The sequence below is a fragment of the Salvia hispanica genome, chromosome 6, assembly GCF_023119035.1.
Source record: "Salvia hispanica cultivar TCC Black 2014 chromosome 6, UniMelb_Shisp_WGS_1.0, whole genome shotgun sequence".
Lineage (NCBI taxonomy): Eukaryota > Viridiplantae > Streptophyta > Magnoliopsida > Lamiales > Lamiaceae > Salvia > Salvia hispanica.
In genome coordinates this window covers 2,808,262-2,832,945 of record NC_062970.1, presented here as the reverse complement: position 1 = coordinate 2,832,945, position 24,684 = coordinate 2,808,262, and the positions used below count along the sequence as shown (strand labels likewise).

At 35.7% G+C, this 24,684-nt stretch overlaps 4 protein-coding genes across 9 annotated transcripts; 2 read left to right on the top strand and 2 right to left on the bottom strand.

Moving 5' to 3' along the window:
• Positions 1-1,061: 1,061 nt before the first annotated feature.
• LOC125192657 (strigolactone esterase D14) lies at positions 1,062-3,381 on the top strand. The gene is made up of 3 exons (XM_048090278.1): positions 1,062-1,351; positions 1,467-1,637; positions 2,726-3,381. Exons 1-3 carry the CDS (start codon positions 1,143-1,145, stop codon positions 3,165-3,167), a joined length of 822 nt encoding a protein of 273 aa, XP_047946235.1. The 5' UTR covers positions 1,062-1,142; the 3' UTR covers positions 3,168-3,381.
• A 589-nt stretch (positions 3,382-3,970) lies between these two features.
• LOC125193168 lies at positions 3,971-10,071 on the bottom strand. Of its 2 annotated transcripts, XM_048090920.1 has the most exons (16): positions 9,930-10,071; positions 9,770-9,847; positions 9,366-9,415; positions 9,160-9,213; positions 9,002-9,054; positions 8,775-8,847; positions 8,063-8,124; positions 7,455-7,523; positions 6,727-6,832; positions 6,270-6,346; positions 5,642-5,748; positions 5,101-5,196; positions 4,953-5,020; positions 4,520-4,562; positions 4,301-4,385; positions 3,971-4,130 (listed from the first exon to the last, which is right to left on the bottom strand). In XM_048090920.1, exons 1-15 carry the CDS (start codon positions 9,993-9,995, stop codon positions 4,305-4,307), a joined length of 1,083 nt encoding a protein of 360 aa, XP_047946877.1. In that variant the 5' UTR covers positions 9,996-10,071; the 3' UTR covers positions 3,971-4,130; positions 4,301-4,304. The 2 variants fall into 2 exon arrangements, with proteins under 2 accessions (XP_047946877.1, XP_047946876.1); XM_048090919.1 differs by lacking the exon at positions 3,971-4,130 and having other exon boundaries at positions 4,154-4,385.
• A 5,950-nt stretch (positions 10,072-16,021) lies between these two features.
• On the top strand, positions 16,022-19,947 carry LOC125193144 (probable inactive receptor kinase At2g26730). Its single transcript, XM_048090887.1, has 2 exons — positions 16,022-17,556; positions 18,948-19,947. The coding sequence occupies exons 1-2, from the start codon at positions 16,209-16,211 to the stop codon at positions 19,616-19,618; spliced, it is 2,019 nt and encodes a 672-aa protein (XP_047946844.1). The 5' UTR covers positions 16,022-16,208; the 3' UTR covers positions 19,619-19,947.
• On the bottom strand, positions 18,314-24,202 carry LOC125193145. 5 transcript variants are annotated; one of them, XR_007171535.1, is made up of 6 exons: positions 24,071-24,202; positions 22,052-22,237; positions 21,671-21,867; positions 21,245-21,482; positions 20,840-21,057; positions 18,314-18,588 (listed from the first exon to the last, which is right to left on the bottom strand). XR_007171535.1 is itself a non-coding variant. In XM_048090888.1 (5 exons), the coding sequence occupies exons 2-4, from the start codon at positions 22,183-22,185 to the stop codon at positions 21,475-21,477; spliced, it is 339 nt and encodes a 112-aa protein (XP_047946845.1). In that variant the 5' UTR covers positions 22,186-22,218; positions 23,387-23,485; the 3' UTR covers positions 20,744-21,057; positions 21,245-21,474. The 5 variants fall into 5 exon arrangements, 1 of the variants encoding a protein (XP_047946845.1); XR_007171538.1 differs by having other exon boundaries at positions 18,314-18,582; XR_007171537.1 differs by lacking the exon at positions 18,314-18,588 and adding an exon at positions 20,107-20,306.
• Between the last annotated feature and the right edge of the window lie 482 nt (positions 24,203-24,684).

The window sequence follows — 24,684 nt, the reverse complement described above, 5'->3', positions numbered from 1 at the left end:
CCATGTGATCCAATCAAGACCATCTAAAATTCACGCTCAAGGACCAATATAAATCTCAAATTACGACGTAAGAAGTAGTTATTTCGAAATTTATACAACTATACACAGGCACATAATTTTTTTACTTTGAAGCTTGTCGCCTAGCTAGGATTTTTACCGCGATTTATCACCTCTATGTACATGTACATTTTTTTACCAACCACACATTTTACCGATAATTCCATGTTTTTCTCAGTCATATGGAGTAGTACTAAAAAAAGTGTTTTAAGTCTCCAAATGAAAATCATGCGTGGTCCGTGTGGATAAATTGACTAGCTAGTAAGTAGAGTAACACATATTTTGATCATTTTCTCATCACATCAAATATATATCCATTTTTCGTTGCAAAATATAAAACCAAATGAAACTAGATTAACAAAAATGATAGTACTAGCTAATACAATCCATGAAATAAAGTACTCCTTCCGCTCCTAAATATTTGTCACATATTTTCATTTTCGTTCATCCCAAAAATTTGGCATCTTTCATTTTTTGTCATATCTAATAGAGTAAAGGCCACAACTGGTACTGAACATATGTCAATTTTATGATTTTAGTCTTATACTTTATCTTTTGAATTTTTGCATCCTGAACATTTTAACTCGGATCACAATTGGTCCTACACTAATAATTCCATTAATTTTTAAACGGTTTTAATTGACCGATTTTTAAACGGTTTTAACCCGAATGGGACTGTTAAAACTATCAAAATCGGGGTAAAACCGTTTAAAATATGAAGAAATTGTTAGTTTATGACCAATTGTGATCCGAGTTTAAATGTTGAAGATGCAAAAGTTCAAAAGATAAAGTATAGGACCAAAATTGTAAAATGTGCATATGTTCAGGACTAGTTTTGGCCTTTACTCTATCTAATAATGGACGCTACATTCTACTAACTTATTTTCACTTATATTTTATACGTGTCGGGATCAAATTGTGATAAATTTTTGGGAACGGGAGGAGGGTATATCTAAGTTAGGCCTTGCCCACTTCTCTATATAACCTAACAAGTATAACAACAAACACCTCACTAATTTATCCACCCACCAAATTACCTTCCTCTCCTCTCTCTCTCTCTCTCTCTAGAAACAGAAACAAAAAGGATGGTGATGAGAGAGAATCTGGCGGCAACGATGAACGCCAAGCTCGTCGGCTCGGGCAAGGAAACCCTAGTCCTCGCACACGGCTACGGCGGGGAGCAGTCGGCCTGGGACAAGGTCGTGCCCCTCCTCTCCGCCCGCCGCCGCGTCCTCCTCTTCGACTGGTGCTTCTCCGGCGCCGCCAAAGATCCATCCCTCTACAACCCTAACAAGTACATACATACATATATAAATTTAAAAATATACCTTTTCAATTAATCAAGCTTATGTATATATATATAGATGTGGAAAAAAGGTAGCAACAAATTAAAATTATGAAAATTGCAGCTACTCGAGCTACGATGATTTCGTGGAGGACCTAATCAGCGTGATGGAGGAGATGAAAGTGACGTCATGCGTGTTTGTAGGGCACTCGATGTCGGCCATGGTTGGCTGTCTTGCTTCCTTGAAACGCCCCGACCTCTTCTCCAGGCTCATCCTTGTTGGAGCTTCTCCCAGGTTTTTTTTTTTTTTTTTAATCTACTTTTGCAGTTTTGATCAATCATGAATTAATTGTTTAATTTTTGTGTTTTAATTGTGGATAATTGAAAAGATAGAGAAAATATGGGACTGTGGAGAAAGATTGATTATGTCATTTGAAAAAAGTCATTTTTGTCTGTTTGTGTGAAAGAGAATACCAACTGCAAATTGCAACCATATATTAACTTCTTCTTTTAACGTTGAATTATCGTAATTCTAACAAGCCCCAAATTAGCAAAAAAATCAAATGTGGTCATGTGCGATTCCATGTGACTTTATAAAATCAGTAGTCTCATGGTGAAAAATTACTGCGTCATGTGTGTCTTAATTCATTGAGGTGAGGCAGATGATACACTATAAGTTACCCCCAAATATTGTCCCACGTTGACCTGACACGAGTTTTAAGAAATATAATGAAAAGTGAGTTGAAAAAGTTAGTACTATTTTTATAGATTAGTTTTATAATAAAACGTGAGTAGGAATGAGTTAGTGAAATATGGGGTCCATTACAAAAAATGGTAGAAAGTGAAATGAGACAAATCTTGTGGGACGGACTGAAATAGAAAAACGGGACAAACTTTCAGGAACGGAAGGAAGGAGTATTTTAATTTGTCCACTAACTATATTTAATATGTTAGTTAGTACTAGTATTTAATTATACTAATTTAATTGTGTGGGTGACCAAAAACCATTTACACCACTCATTAGTGATAAATGAAAATTTGTTAAGCATACACTTTATAGTTCTAATAAGATCAGTTCAACTTGCATTTTCAAAATAATTCTATATATTATGTTTTTGGCAGTTTATGTCATTTGTAAAGTGTGAACCTGATGTGTAAAGATCCAAGCCACAAAATGTTTAGTTTTCACTAGAAATAATAAAAATATATTTAGTGGTTCGAGTGAAAAGAAAACTACCTAATTGAAATAGCAATTTTAAGCCTCAGAAAATCCCACCTTTTCATCTAATTCTTAAGTATCATGTTGAGAAAATAATTTTCATATTTTGTGGAGAAGATTAATTTAATAGATGAACAAATATAATACTAACATGACAAATACAGGTATCTAAACATCGAAGACGAAGGCTACAAAGGAGGTTTCAATTTATCAGACATCGAAGAGATGCTAGCAAGCATCGATTCGAAATACGAGCAGTGGGCTCCGGCCTTTGCTTCGGTGGTGGTGGATGCCTCCGACCCTCTTTCCATCGAAAAATTCGCAGTTTCATTGAAGAAAATGGGCCCACAAACAGCTCTCTCTTTAGCCAAAACAGTGTTCCTTTCCGACCACAGGAGTGTTCTTGACAAAGTGGTGGTGCCTTGCAACATCATCCAGACCAAAAACGACGTCGTTGTGCCATTCAGCGTCGTCGAATACATGCGGAGCGCCATCAAGGCGGAGGGAGGGTGCGAGGTGGACATCATCGACACCGAGGGCCATTTTCCTCATCTCACTGCGCATCTCCAATTTGTTCAAGTTATTGATAGAATTTTAGGGTGTTAAGTTATGTTTCTTTTTCTTTTTTCTTTTGAGGTGATGGTTATATGTGTTTGGTTTGTTAGGTGAAAGCATATGTTTTGGTTTGGAAGTGAAAGTATTGTGTTTGGAGATTTGTGTTATACACTTGTGGTAGTTTTTGTATATGGATGATTGGAATGTTTAATTTTCTTGTGTTTGTTGACAAGTTTAATGTAAGGGTTCGTTTGTTTGTTGACAAGTTTAATTTAAGGGGTCCGTTTGGCTAATTATATTTAATTGTCTAAATACTTAACAATTAAATTTAGATTTTTAATTGAATTACTAATTAAGAAAATAATGCTAACACTTAAGGTACTAGAATATAAAGTATTATCTAGAATATAAAAATTGTACTAAAATTGGCTTTAAAATAATAGCAATAATAATTATTACAACTATTATAGTAGTTATTATTGGTATAAACCAGAGTGATGCATAATATTAAAACTTACATTAAGATTTCTTTGTAAGCTATAATTGATGACATAATAACAACAATAACAATTATTATTATTTAAACGTAATCCATATTAGCAAAAATTACATTTGAATTTGTTTAGTAAAGTCATTAATTGATAACTTACTAAGAAAAATATTAATAAACAAAAAAAATAGTAGAAATAAAATTATGATATTGTTAATTGTAATAAAACAAGTTTATTAAAAATAAGCCTGGTAAATGTAATTTAATGAAAAATGATTGAATGCATTATGAGTCAGAGAGAATATATCATCTTGAAGTTATTAGCAACTATGTGGTCAAAAGTGTAAACAAACTGACATCAATAATTTTATATTGTGAGGTAGTGTCTCAATGAAAATGAACTTAAGTTTAAAACTTATCAAAATGACAAAACGATGTTGTATATTGTTTTTAGAATGTTGATATAATCTTCGCATCCTCCCTGGCACCATAACTCAGTTGTGTTTCTGAATGATAGAGTTTACCTATGTGCAAGAGAATAATACAATTTGCACAACAATTATTTATAGTAAATATTTATAAAGAATGCTAGATTGTTGATTTACAAGAAATTGATGAATGAACAGTTTGCAATTATGCAATAGAAAATAAAAACTCAACTTTTCTATTTCACAATATTGAAAAAAGAACATACAGTTTTATGCGTTGGGGTCGTAATACTTGTCCAGCACATTTTCGGTGTAATCTCCAAAAGAAATGGATCCCTTTGGAATAATAAACTGTAAAAAAATACCAACACCATACAAAAAAATTTGAATATGTACATATAAACAAACTAATTTATCTGATTGAAATATAGATTCATCTCATATTATGTTGTCATGGTATGTGTATAGAAAATCAATTGACTCACCTCATGAATGTTCACCGGCTCTGGAAAAACAAGCTTTTCATCCCTGAACATAAAAAGCCTCTCTCAGAATTGCATGAGACACAACTTTGTTAAAGTTTTAGATGCCTATTTCTGTGATAATCAGAATTTCATGTGACGCTTCGTTTCACCCTTATGTTACAATGCATGATGGCAAGTGATCTAGATCAATCTGATTTATGTTATAATGAAGAAGGAATTGGATATGAAAATATTGGCTTTGCACAGATATAAGACCAGTTAGAGGTGGGATCTAATTCCAAAAGAAGCGGGTTTTCGAAGCTAAAGATGCTTATCTTCATAAAGGTTAGCCCTTCTGTATGGAACAGAGTTAGAAGCATACTGATAACCAGATTCTATTATAGGTAACTTAGAACCAAATATTGAGATGGAGAGATTTTGTGAGTAAGCATACCAGTTAGGTTGCATAAATAATGCAAATGTAGAACGTTCAACACCAGATGCCACCTCGCCTTTTGGTGCCTAAATATCAAAACATGGTCAAGTGGTAATTATCAACAGTGCTTCCATTAAAAGAAGAGAGATTCAAATAGCCTGAATACCCGAACACAATGTGGTGTTGCGCATAGTTGACCTCCTGACAGTATCTCCGTTGTTTCACCTATTTGATAGGCAATTTCATCTTCCCCATACACCACCTATACCGGTAAAAGCACAGAAGATGACAACTCATTACCATAATCGAAAGCAAGTCTTAAGACAAACTCATATGATGGTCAGTTTCACGATATCGTAACTACATGTCGACATAGAATAACACAACAAAGTTTGTACCAAGGGATAGGGGTCAAGAATTTGTACATAACATCTAGTCAAAGTTTCTTGGATTTTTCTGGACATTCAATTAAACCATGCATTTCCTATCTATTTTTGTTGTAGTATAACTGAGAAAAATTATGAGGCTCTTATTGCAGACACCAAGAAACAACGCTCTCGGATGCAACAAGTGTCCACTGCTATCACCATTACATCCCTCCTCGTCTTTTTCCCTTATCCTCTCTTTTGGTTTTTGGGTTTGTAATATTTTGAGCACATAAACACAATCAAGCCTTTAAGTAGGACAATGAGCAGAAAGATGTATACTTTGACTATTTGACCTGAACGTGTTTTTACATAAAGGCCTGCAATGCTGTCTGGACAAGGTATTTCTGCAGTATCTGTATCCCTCGTGAAAATTGCACGAGTAAGACCTGTATAAGGGATGCCCCCATCCATTAGTCAAAATAGAAGTAAAGACTGAAACAATAGAACATTTCTCAAGGGAACATGTGTTTTCTACTTTTAAGACCCTTAATACACTCTTTTAGTCTTATTAGGGGACAAAACAAGGGAAGAAAACAAATGGAGATAAATAATATGCGCAACAAAACCACAGAGAGATGCAAGATCTTATCCAAGAATTTCATCAAACTTTTGTGCAACTGAATAAATAATTGTAATGTACTGTAGTTCGAATTATGCTTTTACAGACAGCTGATTTGAATACCAGCATTATACTTGTAGAAGTGTACAAGTAGTCAAGCACACCATTCAGATTTCAATAATGCATTAAAAAAATAATAAAATCATGTATTTCATATATTAAGCACCATATTATCATAATAGCCAAATCTTCACTAGGGAACTAATTAGCCAAAGAACCACCATCATACAAATGCTACCTCATCTATACTAGATCCGATATGGTAATACAAGATCTAAAATTACATACCTGTAAGGGAACCATGATCTGTATGCCATCCACACCATGATGACATAGAGCCACTATCACCATCTACAAGAGAAGTGCTGTAACAAAGCCATTCACGAAAGTTTATTTTTTTAAGAAGAAATATTTCTTCCATAATTTTTTAAATGATAGTGATCTTTACTACGTGTGCCTATTACATAAACTAGTAGAGCATACGTGCTTTGCGAGTGGGAGGTCAATACTTTTGAAATTAATCAGTTTGTTAAATCTTTGTAGGAGTACATTTTAAGGAGTAGCATTTTTTTCACAAGATACTGAGATACTAAAAAATCTTATGTCCCATTTTTGCAGTGTGGTGAGGGATATTATGTCACAGTAGAGGGAACTGTTCATATACACGGAGAACCAGTATAATCATAGAAGAAAATACAATGACCCTGAGAATGCTCCACATAACGTTATAAGAAAAGAAGTGTACCAATCATGGGATGGAAAATAATAAAGGAGACGGCCTTTGTGGCATCGAGATCGAAGAAGTATTTGCTGCAAACTTCCATTTTCATGCTTTTTCAACCCATTTGATGCTAGAAAAGTCCAGATCAAGAAGCAATATATTAGATTTCAAGTAATGTATCACAGAAAATGCAAAATAATGCCCTTCAGTGGCAAAAGTTATTATTAAGTATTTATGTTCTTACCACTTTTAGTGCATTCAAGTTATGGTTGGATTGTTTTACAGCAATAAATAACAGTTAGTGCTAAAAAACTGAACATGTATCGAATTTCAAGCAATTTCAAAATATAGGCACCCATAAAGAATTAGTTGCATCTTCATTCCATAACTAGGGTTGCACAACATTTTCTCCTTTTCACTAATTAGACTAGAGGGTTTGAAAAATATTTTCCAAGCAACAGCCAGGATTTTTCTGTCAAGAACAAAGATGAGAACCCTATATTATAAGCAAGCAATAGATTGTAGGAGTATGAGATAAAATTTTATAGAATGACTAAGGTCCATGTTTTTAAGTTTCAAAAGCAACCAATTGAGATTGAATATATTGCATGAGTGTTAAATGTATCATTCTGCACGCTGGATATCACTTACTTACATGTATAATGATCATAAAAGGACAACCTCAAATAAATCAAATTGACAATGGAAAAAAACTCATAGCAAGTAAACAAATCCAAAGATAAAGAACTTACTATATTGATCACAATGGTGTGCCAATAGTAACCCAACATCCAGTATCAACATTCCAAGAGCTTTAAAGGCTACACGTGGTAAAGGCGAAAAGAAAAGAAGTGAGGTATCCAGACTCCAACCAATGAAAGTTTACAAAGAAAGGAAAAAAAACTACCAACTTTCTTTCGCATATCACTATCCTAATAAACTACTGTATTTGATGAAAACGATAAACCATTTGATTTATAAACAAACATTACAAGTATTGACTACATACTAGAACAAAAATATACATCAAATAGGATCAGAATCAGTGATCAGTACGAAATGTTGGAACTTCAGCTCCAAACAATAATCAAGGTTTTTCAGAAGGAAACACACAAATACATGAAACAAATATTAAAGTCACATACTAGGTCGACAGCAAACTAAAGATGTTGAAAAAAGTTTCTAAGTTGCATCCTGTATAAATGGTTATCGCATTATGAGAAATTTTCCAAGAAAAAAGTTGATACAGAAAGTACACTTAAAACTCCGATAAGTTACACATTCCCTGACTGGAAATTAAGGTCGATAATATGTAAACGATTTATTAGACAGGTTCAGAGTAGCTAGAACCAGCTCATACCCAGTTCAAGTTCAGGCAACACATCATGAGGCCATATATTTTGTCCACAGTAAGAAGGATACCTAATAGAAAAAATCATCCGAACCATCAGAAAGTATAGTAGTTTCCAATATAAAAATCAAGTGGACCTTTTAAAAAGCATTTATCTTCTATGAGAAATAGATCAGAACACAATTATCAGCCAAGTACAGAAATTTCTCAATACGTATTTAGCAAATGTCAACATGGGTGGCATGCAATTAATATAACCTGTATAATTTCGAGTTACTATCGATTATGCATAATTGACAGCCAGCAGATACTTGAACACCCAAAAACAACATGACATGAAAAACATGACAGAGTTGATAACATTTTAAAACTTGAATACCCACAAACAAACATGAAAAACATAAAACAAACTGAAATAAATTCATGCAGGACATCAGCAGTCAGATCGGAATGTGAGTACTGAAGATACAGAAGGATAATGAGAAAGGACCTAATGTTACAATCATCAAGTTTCCGCTTTAAAACATGACAGACTTGATAACATTTTAAAACAGGCATAGATACTTCACAACCTATAATTTTTCAAATTCAAGCAGGTACACACTGTGTAGTTAATTTAATCAACCATTCACTCTTCAGTGTCAGTCTATTTAGCTATCTGTTATCCAATACCCATGATATCGCTGTTACTGCTGACAAAAGTAATTGCAATGGTTATTACCTTTTAACAAGTGATTGGTCATTTGTGGGGACATCAAGTATCGGATTGGCATAGAATGATCCCTTTAACGTATCTGTTAAACAGAATCATACTCGCATGAATGAAAAAGTGTTACGAAATAGTAACATAGACAGTTAGATTATGTAGAAACAGATATATATGACTATATGCGAGGAAAGACAGAAAGCTGATAAATTCTGCTTATCCTATCCAGGGACCCAAATTACCTGGTTTTCCGGACTCAAGTTTTTCTTTTCCATGACTCCATCCAAAATTGTACCTACAAAAAAACATGAAAAGCATGAGCAACTTGAACTAAAGGCATCAGGACATCACCAGTGAGATCGCAAGGTGAGTAACAGAAGACATAGAAGAATAGACAGACCTACTGATAGGATCTTCAAGTTGCCGCTTTACATCTTCCGGTAGGCTAGCTAATCTGATTTGAAATCATTACAAGGTTACTGAGAGGCAAAGAGCATGGAAAATTTTAATCTACAGATGACTGAAGAAAATCAAGGGTCCATTACGTTGGCGTAAACAACGCAGAAGACATAATGAGAATAGCTAGCTAGCTCATTGAATTCATACCTAGGTGCAAGGCATAAAAGATTTCGACGCAGTAATTGATAACCTGGCACCTACAACAAATGGAACCAAATGCAATCACAAGGTTAATATTTATGTGCTACTCTATGCATTCTGTTCATATGTTGCAACAATTAGGTTAAAAAATCCTAGGTACAATTCTCTCAAACGCTATAAGTACTGTAATGTAAATAATCAACAACACCACATTATTGACAACACCAATATTTCCCAGCCAAATTCCAACAAAACAAACGAACAGAAAATTTTACTAGCTATACTGTTATCCGATTCCACAATTGAAAAAACTAAACGCGGTATACCAAATTTATGTTGAAGTGGTGGTCAGCTGCAAATTGAATGTAAAAATTCAGTAAATAAAAGAAACAGGTAAAATTACTCCATACATTCGATACGGAGAGAATTCCGAGGCCGTTGGGGCCAAATCCGAGCTCTATTTTATCCGATAAATCAGCACTTGTATCCTGTAGTGGAGAACGATGTATCAGAACATATGCAATCCACATAACTACCAACTCAAGCACAAGTATTGGATATCGAGATTACCTTCAATTGATCGTAGGAGATAGTAACCGTTGAAAGCGTCGGAGCAGCATGAGTTTGCGAGGACATTTCAGCAACTGATCGAATAGCAGAGCGCCGCGGTGGAGGCGGCAGAGCATAGCATTTTATTGGGTGCCGTCGATTTCGTCGCCGTTAATTAGGAATTTTAAATTATTTTCATTTTAATTAACCTTGAAATTTAAGATATTTTATGAAGATTTTATTTTTATAATTGAAACAAATCTAATCTTTATTATAATCATGCAAATAATTTTTGATTAAGTGTTATATCCCTCCATCCCATAAGTGAGACTAATTTAAAATTTTAATATCCTATAATCATGCAAATAGTTAAAATAGGTAGTATTAATTAAATTCCAATGATATGTAGATGATGGTTCAATATACAAATGCATGTTTTTTATTTACATAGTATACAAACGCAGTAGTTTTAGATATGCATGACTTATTTGAGAGTAGCATAAAATATATGCTAAGCATTATTATAAGTACTCATAAGAATTAGTGAATTACTCATACGAAATAGTAGTATATAAGTACTCATAAGTATTGTTCAAGTCACACTCTAAGAAAATCGACTATTATAAGAAAATAAATTCCAATGGACTGATATTATAATTGCCTTCATTTATAAAATAATAATAATAATAATTCATCACGATTTTCCCGTATGAGAAGATTAAATTTCATAGTAGGTTCTAATTAATTGAAGGGTTTTTGGCTTTTTAAAACAAAACTTTTTTCCGAATTTTGGTTTTTCCCATGAACTATGAGATTTGTTTTTAAAACCACGAACTTTCATTTCGTCAGGATTTTTCCAACCCGACCCGAATAGCACATTTCCGACCCGAATAACATAATTTAAAATGTTAAAGTTGTGTTTTGTTTATTCAAAAATTGTCATTTATTATATAATAATTGTGACTGTATGTATTATTGTGCCAAATCGGATCAAAGTAATCAATTTAGTGACAAATAGGATCAAAATTGACATGTAGACAACCCGGGTTTCGTCGTTGACCCGCCGGAGGGAAATCCTAATGAAATGAAAGTTCGTGGTTTTAAAAACAAATCTCATAGTTCATGGAAAAAACCGGAATTTGGAGAAAGGTTTTTGTTTAAAAAGCCAAAAACCCTTAATTGAAATCATACTACCTTTATTTATAAACTAGTAATAATATTGCATCACAATTTTCTTTGACGATAATAGTATACATTCTTAAATTTTATGATTACCTTTGTTTATACATCGATAATAGTATTTATTTTTTAAGAGCTTTGCATATTGGATAGTTGACATTAATTCGTAGCAGTAATATTTATTTTTATTAAATTCTTATGGAAGGTCTTAAAGCTGATATTCTTCTTGGTCTGATTGGGCTTTTATAGATTAAAAAGATATTGGGCTTTTATGGATTAAAAGAATGGGCTTTCGTTATAACTACTTATACATTTCATTTTGAACAAATGATCATCCATCTCTAGAATAAATAGAGACAAGTAACAATGTAAAATGACTTCAAGCATTAAATAAAATCATTAATAATTATTTTCTTTTTTACTAAATTTAATTACAAAAAAAATTATTGCCAACCATATTGTAGCTTTCAAGAGAAGAGTTATAAAGTATACTCCATGAGTCCATGTCCTGGTCAACCTCCTAAGTCCTAATAAATACACAATTCATATTTCTTTGACTATAATTAAGGATTTCAAGAGAAGAAAAAAGGACCCTTTGTATGGTCACCATCTTAATAAACTTAGAACAAAAGGGGTATCTTTGAAAAAATAATAAATTGATAATTTTATTTAATTTTCAAGTCTTTTCATTTTATTATCTCTTTCTAGTTTATACTATAGAGAGATATAGATATGGTGATTTGACTTCAATGAAGGGCATATGAAGTAAGAGAAAATGTTATTTTGAAGTAAGTTAATTATTTTACTAATATATTAATAAATAAATTGATTTTTATTTAAACTGGAACTATGACAAATCATATTATAATAGCATCCCTCATAAACTTATTCACATGCTAGTATAGTATTTCAAGACTTCAATAAATAAATAACATAAATGCAAGGTGAATAAATTAGACAATATATTTGTCAATTAATTAATTGTTCATGTGTCCCCGACCAAAATACGTTTATTTTGAATGAAATAGAATCTAAATAGTACTACGTCATTTTAATTTTGTCTGCATGTGTAACTTGTCACATGTTCTAATTAGACTTAGGTGCTTTGTTTTTTGTAAACAGCCAAATATTATTTTGAGTAAAAAACAACCAAATATTTTTTTTAGTTGAAAACAACCAAATAATTACTGTAACTATTATTGATATGGTCGAAGCTATTGCATATGACTTATATGTCGTTTTTTCTTGCTTTTTAAACATGATCTATAGTAGCACTCCATAACTTATTATTACACAGGAATAAAGTTTAATAAAAATATATTTACAAATAGGAGTACTAAAAAAGGTCAGCTCCACACAACAAATTGGTATTGCCGCATAAATTTTGTATTTTATGTAGCCACCATCACTTGTTATAATAATCTCAATTAGGTTTCACCAATCTTCAATTAAAATCTATTATTAATTTTATACCATAGTTTATTAATTGTAGTTAGAAATTTAATTAGTGTAAATGTACCGACTTCTCAACCAATTCGATATCTTTACCCCAAATAATGTAAATAATTGTGATATTATCTCCTTTGTGTCAAATTATTGATGTTATAATCGATAGGTGGTTTTTCACAAATTGACATAATGTGACGTAATTGTAGTTTGACTATAGTATGACACAGTTTTCTATTAATTTTCAAACTCAAAAATCAAAACAATTTCTTAATCACATATATGCATAGTAAGTACATATATAGAAGATGTTATAGGTGATCTCCCTTGTTTTACTTGTCTTCATTTTATACATTTTTGCATAATTATGAAATTTTCTTTGCATTTTAATCATAATTATAACCATAATTGTGGAACAAAAAATATGCATTATAATCATAATTCCACTAACACTTAGTTGATGGTCCATACTTGCAAAATTCGGAGACCACTGGAAATCATTATTCATGAAGCGATATAGAGTACTATGGTCCAATTAACCAACATTAAAAATAAATGTATTCCTAACTAAGCCCCTCTATTCACATGGAAACTGTAAAGTCACATTTTGGTACAAATATTTTCAAACTTCACAAAAATATTTCCCCATTGCATTAGAGAATGTGCAAAGCGGACGCACAACATGCAACTCATCGAACTGATATGTAAGAAAACCGTGTGTAAATTCACGCACCATTGCCCACCTCGACCAGTGTGTGGATCCGTGGTTCATGTGCACGCACCATCTCTTAGCGATTGATTTCGATTTTAATGTTTTTCCTTAAAAATAAGAAATGAGACAATTCTTCAGCGATTTCAAGATAAGGCCCCATCCCAGGACAAATGAAGCATTTTATATCGGACGTTGTTTTACAAAATGATAGTAATTAATTAGAGTAGAGATAAAGTAAAGTAAATAAGATAATAGTAATGTATATACGACTTTCTTCTATATTATTATCTCTCTTACTTTTCTCTATCTCCACTTTAGATGTTTATTGCTATCATCTTTGCAAAACAACGGCTAAAAAGTGATATCCCACTTATAGTAGGACATATGGAGTAATATTTTTAGATGGTTGTATGAGAGCTCAAAAAATTCGTTAATAGCGATTGTGAGGTGCTTTAGAGTGCTCGTGCATTATGCATGTTCGCCAATTGTCGATGTGGAGAGAAAGGGGGAGAGAGTTGGCTGTCATCCACACATTGTCTATCTTGACTTTTTCCCATTTGGTTAGCCTTTTCTTTTTCTTCCCAAATGGAACCTTTTCATTGTTTGTTCTCTACTCAATAAAATTTTCCAACTCATATCTTTTGCAATTCTTAATTGAAGACGATGGTAAGAATCAGACTAATTAGTGTTCATTATTAATAAGCAGTTAGTTATTTTGTGTTCGTTATTACTCATATAAAGAAATGATATATAATGCACTTTAAATTAAAATATCATTCTTAGATTTAAAATGTCAGGAAAGGGGGGTTGAGATTTCATGTGATTTAGAGGTTCGAATACATATGTTCCAATCAAAATTCATCGGAAATAAGAGCTGCAAATTGATGGGGCATTCTAATTCATTTGTAAGAATTATTATAATAAAAGCTTTTTATTTGTAGAGATACCACCTAGTATTTTGAAGAGAATTTTTTTTCTCTTTTTTAAATAAAAAAGCTGTCGGCAACATGTTTTGGTTTTTTGTTGAATTATCGAGCTTAAATAAGTGTCAAAATTTTGAAACCCATACATATTTACATGATATACATACAAAACACATTTTGTCCCACCATACCAATCCCATGTGTCACTCTTGGACTAAATTGATGTCAAAGATATACAACGATAATTGTCCAATTAAATGAGAGTATTAGATTACACGTATAAACAAAATTCTACTAAGTAAATTAAAGATGGAATTGTCCCTAAAGTGGAGTTAGATAATTTTTGAAGTAAATTATTTTGAGTCTAAATTTCATCAAAATGCTTAGTAATTTGAATACGTGCAACGTGATCTTCCGAATATGATTTATTAAATTTAGCAATAAAATAGTGACATATTTATAATCATTATCATTAAGAGGAGTTTGGCATGAAATGGGGCAAGTAATATAATTGGCTGAAAGAATAAATAGTCATATCTGTAGTGAATCAAATGCAAGTCCAAGTAATGGGGTATGGCCGTATGGGGAAAGAAGAAAATTATTTGTACTTAATACTCATTCCCCTTCAAAAATAAGTCATTAATCATTAAATAGAGATAAAATAAAGTAATAAAAGAAGATATGGGGCATGTTAGGGTGTCACCACCTTTGAAAATAATACCAAACCATCATTTCTAGCCAATCATTTGTACACGTGGACGAATAATAAGCTGTAATGTGGCAAAAAAAAAAAAAAGTTAAAAAAGACGGCCAACAATATGTTGTACACTGTACAATATATTTTTCTTGAACAACAATATCCAACACGCTAGACAACAATCAACAATCTATAGATTGTTGTCTAGCGTATTGAATATTGTTGTGTAGCGTTTATAATATTGCAATATAAGTGGTATCATGATATCACTTTAGAGGGGTTGTCATTTTAACACAAACCAAGAAGATAGAGTAAGATATAAGAGAAAAAGATTTTTTTTTCAAGTTATTTGAGACAAACAATGGTTGAAAAACCGCGATAGAAGAAATGATAGTAATAACTAAAATACTGTTATATTAATAAAAAAAATAGTAGTACTTCTTATGTTCTACATAATTTGTCTCATTTTTCTATTTTGGTCCGTCCCACATAATTTGTCTCATTTCATTTTATACTATTTTTGGTAGTGGACCTCATATCTCACTAACACATTCCTACTTATATTTTATTATAAAACTAACATATAATTTTCAACTCACTTTTAATTACATTTCTTAAAATCCATGCCCAGTCAAAACTAGACGAATTATCTAGAATGGAGGAAGTAATAAATTTGATAATATAAAGAGTAAATAAATTAATATATTAAAGATATGATAGTTTAGAAGTGTATATAAAAATTAAAAAAAAAAAATCTAATGAGGGATGGAATCACCAAAATAGCAAATTGACATAAAAGTATTAAGATTAGACAATTTTAGAAAATAATCAACAAAACAGGACAGTAGTAGTAAAAAATTTAACAATATTTGCACTTATCTGGGATGGAATCCTATCGACGGTTGACCGTCAAAATTTAAGGTCGAATATTCATATTCAGAATCTTCACCAGTTCAACAACACACTCGGCACCCATTCAATCACATCATCAATATATTACACGCAAATAATCCGAACGCTCCGTCACAAGACAATTACAAACAATATCAAACTTCATTTTATTTACGACCATCTTCTAAAGTTGCGAGACAGACCAGAATTTGGCCGAAGCAATTTCGGGTTTGAAAGAAAGTTTGAAAAAGATGAACAGTGAGGACAAAGCGTCCAGCTCCGCAATCTCTGATATTATTGCTGCTTTGTTTCCAAGCGTAACTCTAAAGCACCAAACCCACGAAAAACACACACTCCCCTCTCTCTCTCTTCACCCACTCACATGCCTTCTTCTTCACACTCATGGCTATGCTAGCTCCTCCCTCATGAATTGATTCCCCTCCCTCCATCCAATGCCCACCACTCCCCCAACAATGCCGTCAATCTCATATGTCACACTATTTTTAATTTTATTACTACTATCATTCTCCGGCGGCGGCGCCGAGCCCACCGCCGACAAGCAGGCGCTGCTCGATTTCATCTCCAAAGTCCCCCACGAGTCCCGCCTCCGGTGGGACCCATCCCTCTCCGCCTGCTCCTGGGTCGGCGTCTCCTGCGACGCCTCCAACTCCTCCGTGCACTCCCTCCGTCTCCCCGGCGTCGGCCTCATCGGCCCCATCCCGCCCTCCACCCTCGGCCGCCTCTCCTCCCTCCGCGTCCTCAGCCTCCGCTCCAACCGCCTCTCCGGCCCCCTCCCCGCCGACCTCTCCAGCCTCAAATCCCTCCGCAACGTCTACCTCCAGCGCAACCAGCTCTCCGGCGAGTTTCCGGCGAGTCTCGCCGGGCTAACTCGCCTCAACCGCCTCGATCTCTCCTCCAACAACTTCACCGGCCCGATCCCCTTCGCCCTCAACAACCTCACTCACCTCACCGGCTTATTCCTCCAGAGCAACGGATTCACCGGAAAATTGCCTAATCTCTCCGCCGCGGCGGCATCGCTCGACGCCTTCAATGTGTCTGACAACCGCCTCAACGGCTCCATCCCCGCCGCGCTGGCGAAATTCCCCTCGTCTTCCTTCGCGAATAACCTCCAATTGTGCGGGGCGCCATTGCCGCCGTGCAGCCCCTTCTTCCCGGCGCCGGCTCCGTCGCCTGATCTGTCGCCTCCGCCCGGAGTATCCGGGCAAAAGAAGCACCGGAAGCTCTCCACCGCCGCGATCGTCGGAATTTCAATCGCCGGTGGATTATTAGCCCTAATCCTCCTACTCGCCCTAATTTTCTTCCTAATTAAAAGGAAAAAATCGAATCAAACCGCCAAATCATACAAACCGCCTTCCACCGCAGCTGCCGCGGCCGGATCAGCAGCAGCGGCAGGGGCGGCGGAGATCGGGACGTCCTCCTCCAAGGACGACGTCACCGGCGTCTCCGGCGAAGGCGGAGAGAGGAACAAGCTGGTTTTCTTCCAAGGAGGCGTGTTCAGCTTCGATTTGGAAGATCTGCTTAGGGCTTCGGCGGAGGTGCTGGGGAAGGGGAGCGTAGGTACAAGCTACAAAGCGGTGCTGGAGGAAGGTACAACCGTGGTGGTGAAGCGGCTCAAAGACGTCGCCGCCGCGAAGAAGGAGTTCGAGCAGCAGCTGGAGATGCTTGGAAATGTCAAGCACCCAAATGTGCTGCCGCTTAGGGCTTATTACTTCTCCAAAGATGAGAAATTGTTGGTCTCTGATTACATGCCTGCTGGCAGCCTCTCTGCTCTCCTCCATGGTAATGTTTCTTCTTCTTCTTCATCTTCTCTGTTTTTTTTTTTAATATTTTATATATTTTTTTTATTGTTTTCTACTTTTCTTGCATAATTTTATATGTTTCCATGATTTATGGTCTTGCTTGTGTCATTCCACATAGGAGAAGATGGATTTGGGAATTTGATTACATGTGCAAATGATTTTGTGTGGATTTCTTTATTGGAGAAAATGGATTTTGGTTTCTTGTTTAGTCTCAAATCTTAATGTCAATTATTGGATTTCACTACCTAACTACCTCTGTTTCCCACTTTCCCTCTTTATTGTTTTTCAAGAATTATTATGGGATGCCGAAGTTTGGTGCTAGGACTGTTTAAGTGCCATTGACACTCTTTATATGATTAATGTAGTTAGCAATAATTAAAGAGTTACCTTGTTTAGACTTCTTCATTAAGGATTGGAGAGGTATGATTTTACTAAAAGTTTGGCCTTTTTTTATTAAGTAGTATAATCTATAGTATTAGAAAAAGTCTACATTTTCTTTTTTCAAGGCCGGCCCTTCACACTGTTTACATTTCAATCAAGCTATGAACTTTTCAAGCTAAGTGTAATTATATGATTATATATTGGTGGATTATTTTTCATATAAAAATCAGTAGCAATGTGCATGCCAGTGCCATTGGTGCCTTTACAGTCCCTCAATAATTCACATACCTTTCCTTGTGTTTAAAGTCTTGATTTATTTTTATTTTTTTTTGTAAAAGAAAAGTATGGATGCATATATATATGAGGCAAATAAAATGGAAAGAATAGAAGAGATGATGCTACTTTTTCCTCTATGTATCTCTATGAAATGTGTCCTAACTTTTTCTTTTTAAAAATAGTACTAATAATAACGCTCCTCACCCATACATTGCGGTATTGATGTCACATGCTTTTGACCCATGTGCCTTTATTTTAATCCGGAAATTTGATATTTTCCATAAGTGTATCTCCTTTGGCCAAAGCACATGTAGTGTGGACACAGTGACATACATTCTCCATTGTCAATCTGTCGCTGATGAAATAGATTAAGAATTAATTTGTTTAATATAAAATTAAAAAGAATAACAAGACAGTTCAGCAGACAGTTCATAAATTACTGTGATGGTTATATTAAAATATAAGGTCATGCTCTGTTTTTTCACCTTGGATGTAAGAGATATGCTGCATTGTAATGAATGATCTTTATTCTGTTGTTGCTTTTATTTGTTTGAATAAAATTAATAAACTTAGAAAGTTCTTAAAATCTCTGAACTAAATTGAAGGTGTGTTATCTGGCTGGAGAAAAAGATTGTTTTTTTTTTTATTCTTTTCATTCATCACCTCTACTGTGTGTGGAATATATATTAAATTGGATGTCTGTGTGTTGTGTAGGTAGTCGAGGGTCGGGGCGAACCCCACTAGAATGGGACAGCAGACTGAGGATAGCGGTGAGTGCTGCAAGAGGGCTCGCCCATCTCCATGTGTCTGGAAAGGTGGTCCATGGAAACATAAAGTCTTCCAACATCCTTCTCAAACAAGACAATCTAGATGCTTCCGTATCTGACTACGGGCTCAACCCTCTCTTCCTAAACTCCTCCACCCCTAACCACCGCGTCATGGGCTACCGCGCACCTGAGGTTCTTGAGACCCGAAAGGTCACGTTCAAGTCAGATGTCTACAGTTTTGGAGTGTTGCTATTAGAGCTCTTGACGGGGAAGGCGCCTAATCAGGCCTCTCTAGGCGAGGAAGGGATTGATCTACCAAGATGGGTCCAGAGCGTTGTGAGAGAGGAATGGACAGCTGAGGTGTTCGATGTGGAGCTAATGAGGTATCAAGACGTGGAGGAGGAGATGGTGCAGCTTCTCCAGATAGGCATGGCTTGTGTTGCTATGGTGCCAGATCAGAGGCCGACGATGCCGGAGGTGTTGAGAATGATGGAGGACATGAACAGGGGGGACACTGACGAAGGGCTACGCTCCTCAGACGACGCACTGAGGGGAGGGTCCGACAGCCAGACGCCTCCCCTGGAGTCGAGGGCTTCACCCCCGGGCCTCACACCATAGGTAGCTCGGCTCGGCTCGACTCGGGTCAAGTACAGCAGCACCCGTACAAATCTGGGAAATAATTGGAAGAAAATCCTGCAACAAGTGCCAATGGGGATGGATATAGGTCTGAATTTTGAAGATGCAGGATGGTCCAAGAATGAAGAATTGGTTATCCCTTTAGCTCTTATATTCTTTGTGAAGGCCTTCTCACCTTCTCTTGTTTGATTGTGCAATGATTTTTCATTTTTTTTGTAGAGCATATTAGGATTGTTTGTTGTGTTGATTTATTATGTAATCTGTTTGAGATTTGACAGTGTCAAGGAAACAAACTGTTTTCTTCTGTTTAATTCTTTCCTCCAGTAATTCTCTTCTTGTCTTTGGCTTTATTCAACAACCCCTTTTTTGTATTTATCAAGCTGTTTTTGATTTGATTATATTCAAGCAAACCCCCTAACACGTGGAACAATCTAATGAGAAACAACCAAATTTGTGTAGACAGAAGCCAATAAACAAGAAACCAGAGCTATTTCTGTTCTGTTTTGTTCTGTTCAATCACTTGATTTACTAATTCGATATTCAAAATATAATTAATACAAACCTCTACATTATAACTACTTTGCTGAAATTAGATTGGCCCCTTATCTCATTTCTTCTATCCTTTTCTGGTAAGATGTCCCTTCTTCGTGAAGGAATTTGGTGAGAAAAGCTAAAGAGAAAGGACAAAAGAAAATGTAAAACCTTGAACGACAACACATGTTTGGTTAAAGCCTTCATCATGAAAAGTGTAAAATTGAAGCTAAAGAAGAGAGGATCAAATTCAACACCAACGGGAGTGTGAAAATTCCCTCAAAAGCAGTCACCACGACAACGACTTTTAAAGTTGGATCCTATGCTGGTGCTACTAAAAAGAGTCAAGATTGAACTTTAAGTAACACACTTTATATAGTTCAATATATTTATAAATCAGGCAAATCTCATGAAAGTTACCTCAAGTTTTCTATCTAGAGTGAGAGGTGGATTGAAGACTTGAAGTGGACCCTTTAATTTAGATATGTTAATGAGCAAATGGTGCAACCACAGATTATTTGCAAATTAAGGATGCTTATGAGTTAATAAAAACAAAATAAACAAAACAAACAAACATCACAGAAATGTTAGCTATAACCACTAAAGCAAAAAACACAGATGCATAATTCCAAGATTTTTTCTAAAGCATTTGAAAATAAGATTGAACTCTACCTGTGCTTCAGTATCTATTTCCTCTTCCTCGTCCTCTTACGCTTCCCCTGAATTCAGTTTGAGCGGAAGTTCCAGTAATCATCTCTTTCAAAACTGAACATGCTCATCTTTATACGTTTTGCATCGGTTCAACCGGAAGCTCCAGTGTCATCTATTTTGAAACTGAACATGCTCATTTTTATACTTTTAGCATACATCATACGAGGATCGTTTCGTACCTAAATGCATAACACATAATATGAGTTTAAATACAAAAACTGAAAAAATCTATAGGCATGTTATATGGATCATGGACACTCCAGCTATGCTGATGGTGACTATAGCAACAGAAAACAGAAATAAGGTTTGATGCAATCATCAAGATAACCAGAATGGTGCACTCCATATAAAACAAGAAATGATTACATGATTTTCCTCCAAATCAAATTGCTTCTACAGCTGTCTTGCAAGCTCCTTATCTTGAGTGTAATGGTGATGCTTTGGGGACCACTTCCACTCTTCCTCTTTTCCCACTCATCAAGTGTGAGCAAAGATGAGTCGCCTTCGGTATCCTTTCCCATACGCCTCAGAAATTTAGAATTGTGATCGCCAAAACTAGGCTGTCTTGTCTTCTGTAGAAGTTTCTGGGCAGCCACTTAACTTACTGTGGCATAAGCACCAGAATTAGCAATCTGAAAATTAATATTTGAAACTTTGACATGAAGGTAATGTTGGGGTTGATCCATCATCTATAACACCAGAGTGCATCCAGGTTGATTCTGAGAAGGCTGGATCAAAATCTTTTATGCAACTCTATTTTTACCAAAGACCCATAGGCTGCATTAAGTTTACCTTTTGGTCTTTTTGAGGCAGTTGCTTTCTCAGGCTTTCCTTCAGTCGTGTGAAGTGGCTTTACTCCATTAGTTTTCTGAAGCTGGACAGTCTGACTTGGAGCAGTCGTGTGAAGTGGCTTTACTCCATCAGTCTGACTTGGACTTGGAGCATTCACCCTTGCAGCAAGACTTCGTCGATGATCATTTAAGGTGTCCCTGAAATCCATCCAACCCAAAATATTACAAGTTCGCTTTAAATAATGGAAAGTTATGTGGAAGGAACTCCCAGAGGCTACATCATCTGATTAGTCCATCCAGTGACAATTGAATGAATGTTAGCTTCTGTATAACATTACTCAAACTGATTACTGGCTTAAGAAGAGTTTTAAGAATTGGAAACCTTGGCCCAAGGCTAATATAATCAGGAAATGATGGCACATGAGTGTACTCTATAGCAGTTATTTCAGAATGTCCATCAGTGAGCTTCAGTAGTAACAGCTGCCGGTTGCCTGAATTTTCTGAAGCCTCGGCCATATTACTCTGAGATATATGTCTGCTTGAGCACACCTGTTCAATAGTGACAGTTCTGTGAAAGATCAGATAATCCATGAGTACGTGTTTCTTGATAACACAAAGAATACAATCAATCAAAACAGGACTTTAAGCAGTAAAAATCTTAAAATCAAGTGTAAGTTTGCTCGAGTGAAGAAGTGTTTCAGTGGATATGAGGGAAGAAAAATTGGTTCTGTAGTATATACATATATTTATAAAAACTGGGGCACCGAGCTTTTAATTGTATTATTCCAGATGCAGTAGTTCAGTCCAATTTTTTTTTTATTTCAAATTCAGTTCTAGTCTCATATAGCAGAAAATCACAGCCATATGAATCAGTGCATGCTCGGTGAAACGTGAGCAATAGCCATTTGTGTATTTTTCCTGTCAGGAGATGCTCGATGCTGGTACAACTAAAAGCACATGAAGGAATGGACTGATACAGCATATAGACATGTTGATTTGCAGCTTAAAAAAACTTTACTCCCAAAGATAACTCTATCATGGACATGCTTGTATATCAAAATCCAGAATCATGTCATATTGATTCGTATAAAATCTATTCAAATACTATGCTTACAGAGGGTAAATTACTACTCCATACTATATTATGTATAGGAAGCTGCTATATATTGATCCGTATAAAATGTAGACGACATTTATTACAGAGCGCACTTACCGTGTGCGGGTGTACAAAACTACTCATGACTAAACTGTTACGATTTACAGAAAGGCTATATAAACCATTCTGGTTCAGCAGGATGCATGAGAAAAGCACATTTCCCTTCCCCTTAGGCCTTAGCCATCTCTATATTCCTACAATGGTTGAAGCTTTCTCATTCATACACTGACACGCCTTTAGTTCAAACAACTACATTCACTACAAAAGTCTGTAAACAACTTCCACTTAAATATCTTCGATCACTTTCAGGTTATTTAAACACAAATCTAACATAAATAAATATACAGAACAAATCATATATCAGCATTGCATTTGAGAGCTTGGTGGTTTGAGGCGAAGATAATGAGAATGAGGAGTAGGTTCCATTCCCCTTGATTTTTGCATACCAAAAGAGGGGAATCATTCCCATAAACCAAGCCACAATACTATTTTCAATTTGCATCAGTCAGGGATTGCAATTTGCAACGAAGAAATGAATAAATACATCAAAATCCGACTTACCTTTGTTCGCCGTGTTTAGAGCATCCACAATAGGGGTGACACTTTGGCCGTACGTTTTTTGTCCATAGCCACTTTTTATTTGTCCACGGCCAAAAAAAAAAAAAAGTTTCTGCAGCAACAGTGGACATTTTTTTTAGCCACATTTCACTTTATTTTATTTGTTGTATATTTTAATTCAATTACAATTAAAATCATCGGACTAAATATAATTAGATAAAAACGGCTAATAAAACAAATTAAAAATCTCATGCTTCATTCCACAAATCATCCATGATAGCAATGGAAATCTACAAATTTTTAGAGATAGAAAAATTGGATAGAAAGTGAAATGAGTGTGAAGATGTGCGTGGAGAGAAGATGAAAATGGGAGGAATATTTATAATAAAAATAATTAAAAATTCGAATTTTTTTTTTTTTTTATAAAAAGGAAATCGGCGACCGCCGCGGCGGTTTCGCCGTGCAATAGATAGCAGCGGCGGCCGCCGCTTTTCTCTCTCCTCCGGCTCGTCCTCGGCGCATTCGGGGCGAAAGCCCTTCTGCCCCACAAAAACCGTCCGCCTCCGGGGCGGACGCTTCCACCACAATAGCCAGCCGCGGCTTAGCCGCGATCGGGGCGGCCGCCGCGCCGCCCCTATTGTGGATGCTCAGAATTGACAAAGCTACACCAGTGGGGAGATAAAATACCTGAATCACAATCGGAGCTTGAATATGAGAGGTTTTGCTCAGAAGAGAAGGTCGCGGCAAGCATTTTCCCCCAAACGATCGCTAGTTCAGAATTTGAGAAGCTCCGATTCAACTGAATCGACGGTGGCAGAATTATTGTCCACAATAGTAACGCCGCGGCGCTCTATTGGGCTGGACGAGGGTATGGGCCGCGGCGCTCTATTGCACGGCGCCGAGAGCCGCGGCTGCGCCTTATTTTATATATTTTTTTAATTTTCTGATGACGAGAGCTGCTGTGAAACCGCCGCGGCTGTCTATAGCAGGATGGAAAGGCGCCGCGGCGCCCATTTTTTCCGTTTTTTTTCAAAAAAATATTTTATTAATTTATTTCTATAAAAACAACCTCTTCCTCATTTTTTACTTCACATTTCCACACTACAATTCCACAGCCATATTTTCATCTCTCTAGGTTTATTTTTACTATGCAAAGCTACGACAGTGATTCCCCCGGCACCGAAGAATCGCACTGCAGCGGCGGCTCACGGGCTATCGACCTCAACGAAGAGGTCGAGGTCGAGGAGGAGCTCCCCTCCGATGCCGGTGCTTTCGCGTCTGGATCCCGCTCGGGATTGTCT

Bases quoted from the DNA above. Each gene is read 5' to 3' on its own strand.
- LOC125192657 (XM_048090278.1), top strand. From the start codon at position 1,143: ATGGTGATGAGAGAGAATCTGGCGGCAACGATGAACGCCAAGCTCGTC. The intron at 1,352-1,466 runs GTACATACATAC...TGAAAATTGCAG, and splicing joins TCCCTCTACAACCCTAACAA to CTACTCGAGCTACGATGATT. The intron at 1,638-2,725 runs GTTTTTTTTTTT...TGACAAATACAG, and splicing joins CTTGTTGGAGCTTCTCCCAG to GTATCTAAACATCGAAGACG.
- LOC125193145 (XM_048090888.1), bottom strand. From the start codon at position 22,185: ATGGCCGAGGCTTCAGAAAATTCAGGCAACCGGCAGCTGTTACTACTG. The intron at 21,868-22,051 runs GTTTCCAATTCT...GATGGATTTCAG, and splicing joins TATATTAGCCTTGGGCCAAG to GGACACCTTAAATGATCATC.
- LOC125193144 (XM_048090887.1), top strand. From the start codon at position 16,209: ATGCCCACCACTCCCCCAACAATGCCGTCAATCTCATATGTCACACTA. The intron at 17,557-18,947 runs GTAATGTTTCTT...TGTGTTGTGTAG, and splicing joins CCTCTCTGCTCTCCTCCATG to GTAGTCGAGGGTCGGGGCGA.
- LOC125193168 (XM_048090920.1), bottom strand. From the start codon at position 9,995: ATGTCCTCGCAAACTCATGCTGCTCCGACGCTTTCAACGGTTACTATC. The intron at 9,214-9,365 runs GTATGAATTCAA...ATTTCAAATCAG, and splicing joins CTTTTATGCCTTGCACCTAG to ATTAGCTAGCCTACCGGAAG. The intron at 5,197-5,641 runs GTATACATCTTT...TTACCGGTATAG, and splicing joins GTTCAGGTCAAATAGTCAAA to GTGGTGTATGGGGAAGATGA.